Consider the following 16,247-nt stretch of genomic DNA (forward strand, 5'->3'; position numbering starts at 1 on the left):
GCGCCATTGAACCAAACTGTAAACCTTGTATGTGATGGAAACCACTTCAAAGCAAGGGGGTGCAGCAGCACCCCTAGTTCCAGCACCTGGGGGGGCTGGAGTTGGGGGCAGCTCCCTCCTCCCTCAGGCACTAGGGGCTCTTGGCTCCCATTGATCGTCCTGGAATCCTGGGGGCGGGGGCAGACCCGGCTTCCACGTGCTCCACCCGCAGGGGGCGCTCTCCCCCCCCCAGCGGAGGGGGAAGGGTGTGACACCGGGAACCGCTTCGTCCCCGGAACCTTCCTGCTCGGCTCCGCGCGGCAGCTGGGATCGCTGTGAGTGTGACACGGCCCGGCTCGGCGACATGGCGGCGCCCGGCAGGTGCTGCCTGCGGAGACGTGAGTGCGGGGCCTGGAACTGAGCCCGGGGGCCGCCGAGCGGGGACCCCCCGCCCCTCCCTCGGGGTAACAGGGGTGGGGGCGCCGGCCCGGTCCGGGCTCGCTGGGAGCCGTGGGGCCGCCCCGCTCCTGCTCCCGCTCTGCTCGCCCGGGGGCTCCGCTCTGGCTGCCGCCCCGCTGCGGAGGCTCTGCAAGGCGGGGCGGGCCACGGCCCTGGGACGAGCGTCTCACGTGGGGCCGGAGAACGACTGGCGAGTCCGCTCCCTGCAGCGGGGCGGCCAGTCTCTGCTCCCCCCCCCCCCGGCTGCAGGGCAGAGCGGGATCTCCACAGAACGGGTGGAGAGACTCAAACGGGCTTTTAATAGGAATCCTAAACTAGGGAGGCTCCACACACACCCCCCCGGTGAGGCACAGCTGACAGGCCTGGCTCCAAGGGTTTGTTATGACTAGACAGGCGCCGGAAATCTGCAAAAATAGCTTCACAAACCACCTCAAAATAGATCTTAAAGAAAAACCCCCCTACCTGTCTGTGCGAGCTGATTAGAGTAGCAATATTACAAACCTTTTTGTTGTTGTATTTTTAAACAGTTCTGGCTCAGTTTCCCAGCCATATTTTTCCCAGGATTGACCAACGTACCTCAGTAGTTCCCTGCCTTGGAAGCATACCACTATCCATTAGACCCTATGCTGCTGCAAAGTGAGTGTTTACTATATTTCTAGCAGGCTGTGTCTGTACTCATGGGTTACACAAATGGCTTTTAAAATTCAGAAGAATTAATAATATCTTGAATATTGGTATAAGTGGCGCCGTTGCACATATCACTAGTGCAACTTATGTTACTTCCCTTTCTAATGGAGTATTAGAGGTCCTTCTGGAAGTGACCACCTTTTGGTTAAACACTATTACTGAAGAAGGATAAGTGCTTTGCCATAGTCACAGTATTTATTTTTTTAATTCACTTTTCTATATACTTGCTTATGAACAGTAAAATAAATACAAATGTTACAGAACAAAATAGACTAGTAAGAATTAGTCAGTCCTATCAGTGAGGCTGTTATCAAATGGACTACTAAAGGGAGGATATCAACATGAAAGCTAGTTGGTTTATAAAAATTAGTAATTTTAAGTGGTGCATATGCTCCTGCTTCTCCTGCCCGTTGGTGCGGTTTTACAATCACATTTTCCTCTTAAAAAATCTGTTGTGTGAAAGATGTACATAGATGAGAGGAACAAAACTATGTAGACAGTACAATAAAACTTACTATGCACAAAATATTGTCAAATGCTCCTAATTTCTGTCTGTTATAGTAATGTGAACTGTTGCTTGAAAAAGTAGGCGAAGTATAGTTTAATGGAAGTATGACTTTAAATTGACAACATACTTTTAATGCTCATTCTTCTATATCTATTTCTTCCTTTATGTCCTCTTCACCCTCCCATTCTCATTGGCCTTGAAAACTAGATAATGTTATGAAGGCACTTGGGGTCTTCCTGCAGAGAGCTGTTTGCAGGATTGGAACATAAGATGATGAGCAACATTCAAATAGACTCAGGAAGGGAAGACCATGAAATATATACAACACTTGTATGAATATATGTATAGCTTTGTAATTGCATATATATATATATATATATATATATATATATATATATATATATATATATATTGTTTTTATATATATATATATATATATATATATATAATCCTTTCAATTGCCTCTTAGCCTAGCTATTAAACTTTGGCTGACTTTTGTTGTTGCTGTAGATTTCAGTATTACTATTGTTTTTATGTGAAAGATGCTCATATACAATGGTGATGGGTCACACGATAAAATCTTAAGATAAATATATGGTTGTGGTAGTGGGTCTGAAGAGAGGGTATATAAATTAGTTTAGTGTATTATGTGTCAGACATCCACAGAGTAGTCCATGACTTTTATTTTTTTACAGTCTTAGGTACATATATGTACAGCATCTTCTACAAGAGCTTGGTATTATGTTGTGTTTGAACAGCAGTATGTGATCACCTGATTGGAGACTGTACCATAACACACCACATATGCATGAAGGAGTGGAGTTGCAAATATTACCTTAACTTTTGTATTTTGACATAACTGTGCAACATTAATTTAGATCTTTAACACAGTCATATGAAATGCAGAGTATCAGGTGCAAAACACCTTGAGAGTATTTATTCCCAAACACTTAGTGCCTGATTTTTCCAGAGCTATTCAGCAGCCAAAGCTCCCATTGACTTTGACAGGTATTGTACTTACTCAGCACCTTTAAAAATCAGGACCTTAACTTTTAAAGATAGCAAAGAATTGCTTAAGAGTAAACTGCTCTTTTTCCTGTTATGAGAGAATTCTGAGTTCTGTTATGATCATGTGACAATCCTTGAGAACCCTACGTTCTCTGTGCTTTGTGATAACCAAAGTCTCACGTAAAAATAGACCAATTCCCTTCCTTAATAACAACAAAATTTAAAATTCAATAGATTATAGAGAAGCGGTTCCCAAACTAGGGAGCGTGGCTTGTTCAGGGTAAGCCCCTGGTGGGCCAGGCCAGTTTGTTTACCTGCTGCATCCACAGGTTCGGCCAATCGCAGGTCCCAGTGGCCGCAGTTCGCCACTCCAGGCCAATGGGGGCGGCGGGAAGCGGCAGCCAGCACGTCCCTTGGCCTGCGCCACTGAACTTGCGGACGTGGCAGGTAAACAAATGGGCCCGGCCCGCCAGGGGTTTACGCTGAACAAGCCACGCCCCTAGTTTGGGAACCACTGCTATAGAGCCTAAGAGGTGTTAGGACTCCCCAAAATGGGATTCTTAAAAGTAGAGAAAACTTAAGGAAGTTGCAGAGAGCTGTAAGGAGGAGGGTGGAGAGGGCTGATCGTTTATGACCCACATTGGGTAAAACAGATTTATTTGATCTGCCTGGGTAGCCAGTCTTAAATGGCTTCTGCTGTACTAGTTGTAATGGGTTACAATATCTTTCCCATATACACAGAATATGGGATTGTTCAGTATGGCACTGAATTAATTCCTTCTTACAGGAAATTAATGGAAACTGGCAAAGATGACAAAGCACATTCACATTGCTATCTTTCGGATAGTCTTAAAATATGGGGGCGAACTAACTCCTACAGGTCTGTGAGTAAATAGGATTGCCAGGATAATGTCCCACTTGCCTTTTTTGAGAAGAAAATCTTGCTAATTTGGAAGTGTTTATTTGAATTTCTAAAAGTGGAACTAGTCTTTTTTGTAATACACCTCTATCCCGATATAACACTGTCCTTGGGAGCCAAAAAGTCTTACTGCATTATAGGTGAAACCGCGTTATATTGAACTTGTTTTGATCTGCCGGAGTGTGCAGCCCCGCTCCCCCGGAGCACTGCTTTACCGCGTTATATCTGAATTCATGTTACATCAGGCCATGTTATATCGGGGTAGAGAAACGACAACTTCAGAGTAGGAATTTCAATTTGTTTTTTCCATTAAATACAAATTAAGTGGTAACAATGGAATGCAACTTGTGCACTAATGTTCGCAGATCAGTGGTGAAGCCAACACAGTTATCTAAATTAACTTTTGAGCCAAAGCCAGGATATTTTGCTCTAATATTTATCTAGGGCAGGGGTAGGCAACCTATGGCACATGTGCCAAAGGCGGCACACGAGCTGATTTTCTGAGACACTCAGACTGCCCGGGTCCTGGCCACCAGTCTGGGGGGCTCTGCATTTTAATTTAATTTTAAATGAAGCTTCTTAAACATTTAAAAAACCTTATTTACTTTATATACAACAATAGTTTAGTCATATATTATAGACTTATAGAAATAGACCTTCTAAAAACATTAAAATGTATTACTGGCACGCGAAACCTTAAATTAGAGTGAATAAATGAAGACTTGGCACACCACTTCTGAAAGGTTGCCTACCCCTGATCTAGGGAGTCAGTCATTATCAGAGCACAAATTCAGATTCCAAAGTCGTTGGTGCTCTTTCACTAAACTGATTGCACAAAAACAGATTTTAAAGCTTCTGATTTCTGAGAGGATATTCAGGATTGTTGCCATGATGAGGTGGGAGCTACATCCCACTGGAAACTTGAAGCCAGGAAGAAAATAACATTGTAATGTTTAATTCTTTAGGAATTTTTACTGGATTACTGAGGCAGATTGGTTTAGAGGGATTATGATTTATTTAATAGGTGCTATGTTCTGATTATTTAAATCTTCATTAAGATGACTAGCAAAGTCCATCTGTGACCATACGCATAGTCGGTCAGTAGGCAATCTAATATCTCTTGCTTCGTAACCTTTGAGGTTCAGTTTCATTAATAGCCTTTTGGTTCTGATTTGTCTTTACTCTTCCTCCTATGTTTACAGTAGATGGGTGGGCGGAGCAGGTGGGAAGTCAAGCGCGGTTTTGATGGATTGACATTTCATGAGTTGACTTGGCCACACAAGACATTGCTTTTTATTGAGATGCAGTTTCAACGAAACTCTTTTGTATTCAAGTACATACTAAGCATTAAGGTTAATGGTCTTATATTTATCATTTTGATTTGCAAAAGAACTGCAAAAAAAGGTTCAAAGGATGCCAAGCAGAAAACTTCAGATGCAGAGCCAGCAAAAAAAAAGAACACTTACAGACGAAAGTTAGCAAGCAAGCCAGTGGATGATGTGTATTTAACATGGTTGTATGAAAGGCCAGTCTATGACGCAGAGATGGCTGTGGACATGCTGAAGAAGTTTCAGCAATTGGACTTCACTTACCCAAAACAACATGTATATGCTAACATCACTCTGGATATGATGCTAGAGAAGAAGGTATGTTGACAGTACCTACGGATTTGCAGTTGTGATATTTTAAGAAACTACCTTTCTTAATTGTAAGGGAAAGAAATGCACTATGGTGAAGAGGCTTTCCTGTCATCTTGCTCTGGCTTAGTCTCCAAACTTCTTTCACATTTTGCGACATGTTTATGCCAGGTATTCAGTGGTCTTTCCTAGATGACATTGTGCTTTGGCAGAACTGTATATGGTATCCTTCAAATTCAGGACTTAAGATGTTTCCTCCAGTTATCAACAGTTTCTGTTCTTCTAATGTTTTAAAGACTGCTGTATAGTTAAAGTCCTATTCCAAGACCCAACCTATTTTCATAATGATTATCTGTGTTCATATAGTCCCTTTAGAAGATTTGTATAGTTTAAAAGTTGGCGCCCGGTCATGTTAAAATCCAGTATATTCTCTCTCTCTCTCTCTCTCTCTCTTACCCCCCCCCCCCACTCTTGCTAGTGCTGTTCACGTTGTACTGTACTGAACAGAAATCCACATCTAATCCCCTACTGTTCCTGGGTGCGCTTCTTACGGGAATGAGAGTAGAGACAATAATTTTCCTCCCTCTTTCCCCTCCTGTTTTTATTTAACTTCCTTCTGCCCTTGGTGAATGTTGTCACTTCTCTCTTGGCAGCACGACGGGAAAAGCAGCGTGTATGGGAATGGCATAGGCACCTTCCTTGTTTTGAGGGAGTAATAAATTGAACTAGAGGGACAAAAATACAGAAGTGTGTAAAGTGTCAATTTGTTCTATTCTCATATTTCAAGTAATGCATTTTAGACTATCTAGTTGTCAAGTCAACAGCTTACCTAACGTACCAATAATAATCTATAGGTAGAACTGTTCTTTATTTGTAATTTCAGTAGTTCGTAGTCAACTTACAACACAAATGTTAGTACATAGTGGACCAGCTCCACACAAGTGGGAAAAATATACAAAAAAACCTTTTGTATAAACCAAGTTCCAGTTAGGCTTTAGATGTCCTACAGTAAGATAGTTTTAAATTTGCACCAACCACTGGTTTTTTTTTTTATATCATTAGAAAAAAGTGGATCAGTTTGTCGGCACCATTCTTCTACCATTTCCTTTTGCAAGTGAAATCAATAAAGTTATGGTATTCACAGAGGTGAGTAAACATGTTATGTAAAAGTCCTGCATTTCAGATATTTTATGTATACAACAAAAGTTTAGTACATGGTTCATTTTGTATATGTGTAGGACATTTGTTCTTAAACGTTTTTTTTCGTGGACTACTTGAAAATTACTGAGGGTCTCGGCGGACCACTTAATGATCTTTCCAAATGTTGTTTGTACCGTTAGCTAAATATTGTAAAGCGCTTTGGATAGAAGTGCTATTTAAAAAAAACCTTGATAATAAATGCTTTTTTGTGCTACAAATAAAAGCCCACGGTTCATATTTTAATACCAGTAGTCTTTACCTTTCTGATGTGATGGATGTGCCCTCTCTCCCCTGTCACGGCAGCTACAGAGCTGAGGCTGGGAAGGAGGGGGGTCTCTCCGTCTCTCCCCCACTGTGGCAGCCCCCGAGCTGGGGCTGGAAAGGAGGGCCGTCTCTCCCCGGGAGCTGCAGCCCTGGACCTGGGCTCTGGTTGCTTAGCAATTTAATACATTTATTCCTACTTTTTTGGGTTCGCTTGTCTTGTGTTAGCAGAATATTCTAGTACTGTAAATTTAAGAGGAATTGAGTACCAAGGCTGAAGCAACTCATAATGGAGCTCTTGTAACCTAATGCGGGTTAAAGGAAGTGTCCCTTCGCTTGTTAGAATCCATTGCTGTTTTTCTCATTTTCCCCATTTGTCCATAATTATCTTTCATCTTTATTTGTTTAAACTTCAGTTTATATAATATAAAGTTTGTGCCTCTGTATTTGGTTTGTCTTAATACCAAATGCTTAATCTTTTAGTTGCCCTCCCTAAACTTTTTCTCCTTTCTTTCAAGACTGCCAAATGCCTGACTTATGTACATTATAGAAAACTAATTTTTTGGAATAAGTCTTGTATAGAACTTTTGCTGATACATTTCATTTAAAGTATTTAAATGCTTATGAAAGGTCCTGCATTAACAGCCCTATATACCACAAATCTTCACTTACCCACAGAATAGGTACAGCACAAGCATTGGCAGAACCTATACTGCAGTCTAATAGCAGCGATTTTTTTCAGGCACAAGATGAACTATAACAAAAATAGACCAACATTTAAGCAAAATAAATATTTTATATCGGGCCCTGGAGCTTGTTAGTGTAATTGTAGAAAATCATCAAAGGGAGCAAATTTCATCAAATGTGAGAGCCCTGCTACCACTTCTGGAGACTTTAGCTGTAGAGGCTTCCAGCTGACTATAATAGTTTTAACAGGGTATAAAGTGAAAAGCAATCTCCCAAACAACATCACAGACCATTTAAGGTTGCAAGGATAATGATCACGCAGAAGATAGCAGGAAACCACTGCAGAAACTTGAGTCCAAGTGTTCTATATTCAAGCCACCATTCAGACAAGCAACAGCATTCTGCTCACAAGCTCCACCTAGTGTAGACTGCAAAGGTAGCCCTAAGCAGAATGCAGTAGAGTAGTCTAATATCAAGTGACAGAGACATGAATCATGGTTGTATTGCCTGTACTGGAAAAGAATACCTGCAACATCCTAGCTATCTATAGATAATGAAAGGCACTAGGGGCCAGCTTACCAACAGAATTCAGGGGCAGTAAGGATTCCAGTAGGACCTCTAATATGTGAGCCATTTTAGTAAAAGGTGGGCATAGTGTGCATCCTTCTTAGGAGGTTCTGGATATTCATGCCGCCATTTTCTGTCTCTCTGTTCTAACAAAAGCTTCCACTTGTCATCCAGTTTGCTTTCATCAAGGTCCCTGCCTAAGTCAAATAACTCGGAAAGAAGTGATTTTGTAGAATCAGAATTAAATGGAAGATGTAGAATGGAGTATCCCCAGCCGACTGATGATACTGCAGCTCTGAAACTTCTCTCTCTCATTGTACGATTTGCACAGTGGATAAGAGTGAGACAGAATGCAACTTATTGTGACCCTTCATATGTGAGCATCTGGGGGAGGATAAGTAGTTTCCCCAGAATCTACCCACCTGCACCCCTCTGAAAAGAAAGTGTGAAGCTGTGTAATTTCTTTTTTTTTTTTATAAAAAACTAAACATGATTTTATAATAGCTCATGTAAGCAAGCCATTAATATCTCATCAATGGTATTAAAAGCTGTTGACAGATCACTAGATGATATTGATGGTTTCTGTTCAGTACTGAGATCTGAAAGGAAATTAATTGGATCACGTGTACAGAATGAATAATTTCCAAACATCTTTTTCAAGTAAAGGGCTCTTCAGTATTTGTTTAATGGTAGCTTGTTCACTTCAAGGAAGTGATTAACAATCATCTTCACTAGTGCACTAAAACTTCCTCCACTTTTTCTTTAAAGGATAAGACTCCATCTAGCAGATGGCTGGTTGCTTCATCCTGATCATGGGAGAAAGAAAGCAAGAAACCGAGTGAAAACTACTCAGCATAAATTAACATTTCCTGTCTCACTGTAACACTGTTCTCTAGATTTGGTGAGATCATGGCAAAGATTTTGTTGCCACTCCTTACTGGGACCTGATTAAAATTTGTGCATTAGAGAGAGAGCTTCTACTAAAGATCCCCAGTGTCACCTATCTCTAAACTTCACTAGTTTTAAAGAGTTGTTATCATCTGATAGTTTCATGTTTAACTCACAAGTGAGTTGGCTTTTCATTCAGTGCATATGGCTGTGCTGGCAAAATCATTCTACTGTTGGTGACATTGAAGTAATAACAGAATGATTGCTAGTACATATGTTATATCTGGGCTATCTTTTTTTTTTTTTTCCAGAAAGAAGAAGAAATTAAAATAGCAAAAGAAAATGGAGCTGCTTTTGCAGGAGGGACTGAATTAATCCAAATGGTATTTTCTTTTATATTAGTGTAAATTGCATTTTTCGCTTTACAAAAACTCTGTCAAGGCTGGGAAGCTTTACCCTTGTAAGTTTCAGTGGTCTAAACTGAGAGGTGAGACAAAGGATGGTGTTAAGCTCATTCTAGTTTACTGACATGTAAGTAGATGTAACACAAGCTCTGATAAGGAGAATGGGGTTGTAAGAAGAAAAGTAAGCAATGTGAATATGTTATAAGATGTAAGATAAAACAGGTTTGCCCTCCTTTACCTTAGTCTTCTATTGGTCGCTTTAAAGGAGTTGTTTTCAACCTTTCATTTGCAGATCCCTAAATTTAATTTCAAATGGAGATACATAGTCTGCCGATCCCCAGCCCCAGGGATCTGTGGACCACAGGTTGAAAACCACTGTTCTGTGGTAATAACAATCTTTTGCAGACCCCTTAGACATCATCTGCAGACTCCAGGTTGAAAACCACTGTTTTAAAGGAAGCTCGCTGTGTTTGTTTGTTTTTCTTTAGCCTTTTCTGGCAATGAAAGTAAAGCCTATTTTATTTTTTACAATTTAAAAAAATTACTTATGGAATATAATTTTCCATTGCTCTCTAAAGCTTACAAACCAGTATATTTATATCTTAGTTTTACATTCTCTTGTGGTTGGCTTTAAGAATGTGATCTTTCTAAAAACTACAAAGTTGGTTCCAAGAACTCTTTAGACTTTGTCTTCCCTGGTACAGAACCTAGCACTCTTTGACACTGCATTGGTCATATTGCCAAATGTTTAAAGTCTGATGGCTGAGAAGCACAAGAGACAGAAGGCTTTTTCTTTCCTGAGGGTATTTTTTTTTAAATTCTGAGCATTTTATCTCAAAAATAAATATTACGTATACTTATCTCTCTGTATTGCAAACTTTCACATAATTATTCTGGCTTTTTTAATTTCAGATTTTGGATGATGAAATCAATGCAGATTTTTACATAGCCGTTCCTGAAATAATAGCAAAGCTGCTACCTTTAAAAAACAAACTAAGAAAAAAATTTCCAAAGACTAACAGAAGTAAGGCACTTCCATTAAATATTATTTTATTAAATATTTAATTACATTAATGTATTAATATTAAATAATAAGCCCTTGAGCAGGAGTTTTCTCTTGAAACAATTTAATCAGCCTGTTAATTTAGGAAATGAAGCTGTGTAAAATGTATATCTGGAATGAAGTCTTTTACTGACTGGTGAGAGGATCTTTACCGAGTTTGATTGTGATTTGAGACCAGTATGATCTTTGAAAAATCTGGTCCTCTGAGCCAATTCTTCAGTTTAAATGAACTTGAGTTTAGAGTCGAGCCCTATTTGTGTAAACTTATGGGAACTATTCATATGCAAGAAACCACTTGTAGTGAGAGATCTACATAGAGAAATACATGCAGAGTCACATACTTTGAAACTTACATGTTGCAAAGAACTGAAATATGCTTATAATAAACTTCTGCTTATAGCAAAGTTCTGTGGGGGAAAATGGTTTCACTAAAACAGTGCGTAAATTTTGTGTAGTCACTTGCAGCACAACTTACCAGTTATTTGTATGTTTTGCCCACTTTTTAACCACATTTGAATGGCATCTGTCTTTAACCTATTTCTCTTCACAATTATTTTCTTCATATGTATGTCTTGTTTCTTCATGATGCTATAAATATTCCCTCTCTTGTTATCAGATCTCCCACAATAACAAATATCATTCTTTAAAATATCTTTCTCTGTTTTTTGACCTTCCTCTGTTTCCAAATGATCTTCATTTGTTACTTCTAACATGATCCAAACTAAAATCCTGCTGCTGTTCAAGCATTTGTTTTTTTCTTGCTAACATTGTTACGCACTGAGAATTTCAATCAAGAACTTTTCCTCATCTTTAGTGTTTTCTTCCCTCCACAACCTTGTTCACCTTAGCATCTAATGATAGAACAAGAAGCAATGGGCTTAAACTGCAGCAAGGGAGATTTAGGTTGGACATTAGGAAAAAGTTCCTAACTGTCAGGGTGGTTAAACACTGGAATAAATTGCCTAGAGAGGTTGTGGAATCTCCATCTCTGAAGATATTTAAGAGTAGGTTAGATAAATGTCTATCAGGGAGGGTCTAGACGGTATTTGGTCCTTCCATGAGGGCAGGGGACTGGACTCGATGACCTCTCGAGGTCCCTTCCAGTCCTAGAATCTATGAATCTATGAAACTATCTGCACAGTGTATTTACAAGCAGGCAGACGACATTTGTGCTCTTTAAACATTTGGAACAAAGGACTACCCTGTCAAAAATGTAACAGACCTCTACAGATGTGCATTAGAACACATGAGAGAGCCTATATTGTGGCCTTAAGAGATTATTCAGTTTCTAGTTTAGCAACACTTGATTTCTGCTACAGCCAACAAAAAACATGAGTAAAATAGAGTTTACATTTCAAACAAGCACATGACATTATAAGCCAAATAGGCCCTTGAAGCGCAGCTGTTTTTTCTCTTGTTGTTACTGATGGGAATGGATGTATCTATCTTGGCTGGATTGAGTCAGCACATTGTGTAAATTGTCTAATACTGTCGCTTACTAACTATATTTTGATCATCTTGTGGTATTTTAAAAATATACAGGTTTGTTTTGTTTTTTTCTGTTTAATTTCAGTTTAGAAATATATTTTCCAAACCAGATCTCTAACTGGTGTAATAAGGCTGTGTTGCAAGAGACTTCATTTTTATAAAGCTCTACTACAGGTTTTTCATCTTAAATTATCTTGATGTATTTCTGGCAGATAAATTGCATCCTGTTATAGAAATATTCATGTGCAGTAATTACTGATTAAAAGTACATAGGCTCCTAAAACAACTCAGTCTAACCTAGAGATGTAAAGGTATAGAATAGAGGTCCACTGGGGGCCCTGACCCTGTCCTCAGCATCTTGCAGGTGTATCAAGGAGGACGATGGTTTCTTGTCTTGATTATCTTTAGAGGGAACGCGTCTAACTCTCTCATTTTGGTTGTACTAGATGTATGGACATTAATACTTTCTTCCACTTTTTGTTTTTCTAATTAGATTCCCTGGGCCGTGACATTCCAAAAATGCTGGAACTCTTTAAAGCGGGCCATGAGTATACGGTAGAAAAGGAGAATCTTATTGTGACAAGAATAGCAATGGTATGCTCTACAAAGAATTTTTTAGCAAATAATTCATGTACTTCCCTTTATTATTTAGCGCAGTAGTTAATAATTTACTGAAAGATACACAGTATGCCCGTGGTAACTTGTATGTTTTGTAGCTTTTTAGGAATGTGGTTCACTAACCAGTTAACTAAATACATTGTGCTGTTGAATGATTTAAGTTAGAGCAGTTCCTGTAAATCATTAAACCTCTGCTAATATAAGAGTTTTCCTATTTAAAAGATTAGGAAAGCAAGCTATGCCTAACACACTGAGAAATGAAAGTTGTCAGAAATAGTCTTGTGATGCATGACAATTTGCCACCATCTTGTAATGGACAGTAATGCTAAATGAAAGCATGGGATAAAACTCAAATATTACTGGGACCTCTATTCCAGGCAGATTCTTGGGAGCGGTGTTTAATACTTCACTATCATGCCATTTAAGATTTTGCACTTGAATTTTTCAGTTCCTCCACAGTAGAACAAGCTCACAATAACTCATATTTTGACTTTCTGGGTCACTGGTCATTTTGCTTTTTCTTAGTTTTAATTTCCAGGGTGTTTTCTGTTGGTGTAAAAATGTTCTGCCTATTTGTATAGGCCAGAGGCGGGCAACCTATGGCATGAGTGCTGAAGGCGGCACACAAGCTGATTTTCAGTGGCATTCACACTGCCTGGGTCCTGGTCACTGGTCCAGGGGGCTCTGCATTTAGTTTAATTTTAAATGAAGCTTCTTAAACATTTAAAAAACCTTATTTACTTTATGTACAACAATAATTTAGTTGTCTTTAATAGACTTATAGAAAGAGACCTTCTAAAACGTTAAAATGTATTACTGGCACGCAAAACCTTAAATTAGAGTGAATAAATGAAGACTCAGCACACCACTTCTGAAAGGTTGCCGACCCCTGATATAGGCAGATCCAGAAGTACTTGCTGCATATACCTTAATAAGTTGTGTAGGCATTTTATTGCATTTAAAGTCCTATCTGTATAACCACATTTTTAAAAAGTTTGTTAGTTTTGGATATCTGCCACATCATATAGTACATTTGTATATTGAATACTGTGTGTTTTTTAAACCTGATTTCTCATGCTATAATATCTTTATAATCTTTCATTTCCCCCCTCCCTTTTCAATGTTGCTTTCCTTATCTCTTTGTCTGCTACCTTTCCTGCTCTGGCTTCTGTACTTGTTTCTCTCCTCAAGACTCTCCCTCTTTCTCCCCCCTCCCCATTTTTTTTTCTTTCTCCTTAGCTGTCTGCCCTGCCTGACTCTGCTTTGCTTTGTGTACTGATGCCTGCAAAATGAAATTTACAAGATTCCTAATTCCTGAAGCTTTTTCTGGTAGTGTTTCAAGGATCAAGAATCTTGCAAAGTCTAATTAGAGGGTTCTGCACGTCAGTCAGGATTTGATCCTCCTCTTAATATTTGAAACAGAAGTTCCATGAACATTTTCCTCATGAGACGTATTGCAAGCTTCATAGAAATTGAAAATTCCCTGTATGTTCAACAGTTTTTCTAAAATCTTATGTCCACGGTCAGAACAGTTTACCATGCCTTGTACAAAGTATGAGTCAGATTGTGAGTTCCTCTGGAGAAGGGGCACAAAGGAGTCAGTGACCTGGGAAACGTATTTGTATTGTAGTGGTGCCTAAGAACCGTGATCAGGGCTTCGTGCTAGGTACTGTACAAACACACAACACAAAGATGACCCAAGGAACTTCCAGTCTAAATACAAGATGTGAGACAACAGGTGGATACAGAAGGCAGACTGGGGAATTCCAAGGGAATAGTGAGATAATTGAAAAGTGTGTGGAATTTGGGACTCGAGGAGTTTGTGGGGAACAAAGCCCGTCCCAATCCCTGTGGATCCTTAGGAAAGGGTGAGCTCAGATATATGGAGATCTCCACACTAATCACTGCTTGTCCTCTCTTCTCTGATGCACATTTGCTGCAGAGCTCCTGTATGAGCCTTGCTGCTATTTCCCCTGAGGCTGCTGAACAGCTGCTGTTGTGGGGATCCAGAATCAATTAATGAAACTCCAAACCTAAGTAACTCTCACTCAGGCTTTTGTGTGGTAGTCCAAATGATCAGCAGGAGACTGTGTGATTGGTGTCCAGCCCTCTGCTCTGCCCCTAGCCGTATCCTTAAACCCCACAGAACCTCGTCCATGTGGAGCGCCGGGAGAGGCCCATCAGTTGGATGCTGGGAAAGAGACAGTGCTATGGAAGTTGTGTACCTCTCTGTGACAGGATGATAAGATCTAGGACATTGCATAGAAATTCAGAGCTCTTCTCTTCAATTCTCCTAGTCTCTGGTGCTAGAATCTTGCTTAGAGAAGAGTACGTTCTGCTGTCTCTCACTACGTAACACCGGTCCTTAGTAGAGTAGCACTGAGGTTTTGTCTATGCTAGGCTTTCTTTTCCTGAAACATTTCCCAGTGTTGCTAACACTAATGCAGCTCCACAGGTAGGAAAGCTAGTTCAGACAAGACTGTGGAAGCTTGCTGGCATTTTTACTGCCGTGTCGTATGGACCTGCTCACTATTAAATAAAGAACTGTTCAATTTAAACCTTGAGAGTGATAACATAATTACAAATGGCAGTAATGGGTAAGTACTCCCAAGTAACAACAGCACAATATTTCAGCCCGCCTTTCAGCCCAGGTGGCCTTTCTCAAAGAGAAAGCATAGAAGACTCTCTGCAGTGTTACTATCTTAAATTATCCATTAATCTGTTCTGACCTATTGTTCGATGTCACACCTCTCTTCCGCACAAGTCAGCAGTTGTGATGTTTTCCAGTCTAATAAATAATTGAGATGTTTGAGAGGAGCTAGAGAAGTGATGACAGCTGTGTTCAGTTCGCAAAATCTAGAGTGATGGAACCTGAGATGGAGAAATTGTGTGTTCTCATTTTCCTCCATCTCCCAAAAGGACCCATTTAGCAACCATAATCCTTCCAGCTGCAGAGGATAGAATGGGATTATATCTGGATGGTTTTAGAACTGTTCTTTAAGATGGATAGGTTGCTGTTGATAAATACAAAACATTTCCCTTTCTCCAAAGCTGTGTTTGCTGCATTCACAAAATTCTCAGCCTTTCTGACCTAGTGAGTGAGACCAGGAATTTAACTCAGGTCTCCTTTCATCATTGCAAGAGAGTTGTCTTGAATAGAGGGGCAGTCTCTGCACAGTATATTTTGCAGAGTTTAATTTCCTTGAAATAGAAAGTTAGAAATGGCCTGTTCCAAAGAATATAGTTATAGCAGCATCATTTTCACTGATATGATTAAAGAGCTTATAGCTATTTTCATTACAGATTTCTGGTTTCATTGGTTTATAACTAAACAGTAAAAATTTAAATAAAAATGAGTACAAATAAAAAATAAGTGTAAATGACATTAGCTGTAAAAACCAACATATGAAAGGAAATAGAGTTAAGTCTGAAAACCTGAGATCCTTGCTTCCACTTTAAATGCATACTATTTTTTTCCTCCCACAGTAACATGACTTAAGGCCAGAAGTTAGTGCTCTTTTTTCAATCGTAGATATATTGTTTTATGGACTTGTAAAAACCCAGCTGTTGCATTTTGTGTGTTGGCAAGACAAATCCAGGGGTAATTTTGTTATGTTGTCTTGTCTTTGGTAAGACAGAAAATGAATAGACTTAACAATGAATTTTAGTACCTGGTTGAGCTGTTCTTTCTTTCAGATCTCAGATGTAAGGGCTGTCTTCACATGGAGTTATTCAGGAATAGCTTTCCTGAATAACTCCATGTGTGGACAATCTCAGCCCAGTATAAGGGTGCCTTGTTCCTGTTTAACTTAGCCATTGCTAAACAGGAACATGGCACCCTTATTCTGGACTGAGTGTGTCCACACATGGAGTT

General features: G+C 39.6%; 1 protein-coding gene across 1 annotated transcript in view; it reads left to right on the forward strand.

Moving 5' to 3' along the window:
- The first annotated feature begins 244 nt into the window (after positions 1–244).
- Positions 245–16,247, forward strand: part of MRPL1 (mitochondrial ribosomal protein L1) — a 32,193-nt gene continuing 16,190 nt past the window's right edge. The window contains exons 1-7 of the mRNA XM_039541212.1: positions 245–377; positions 966–1,074; positions 4,951–5,206; positions 6,260–6,343; positions 9,112–9,183; positions 10,117–10,228; positions 12,249–12,349. Coding sequence (XP_039397146.1) covers positions 344–377; positions 966–1,074; positions 4,951–5,206; positions 6,260–6,343; positions 9,112–9,183; positions 10,117–10,228; positions 12,249–12,349 — 768 coding nt within the window. The 5' untranslated portion in view covers positions 245–343. The remainder of the gene's footprint in view (positions 378–965; positions 1,075–4,950; positions 5,207–6,259; positions 6,344–9,111; positions 9,184–10,116; positions 10,229–12,248; positions 12,350–16,247) is intronic.

The sequence above is a fragment of the Mauremys reevesii genome, linkage group 5, assembly GCF_016161935.1.
Source record: "Mauremys reevesii isolate NIE-2019 linkage group 5, ASM1616193v1, whole genome shotgun sequence".
Classification (NCBI taxonomy): domain Eukaryota; kingdom Metazoa; phylum Chordata; order Testudines; family Geoemydidae; genus Mauremys; species Mauremys reevesii.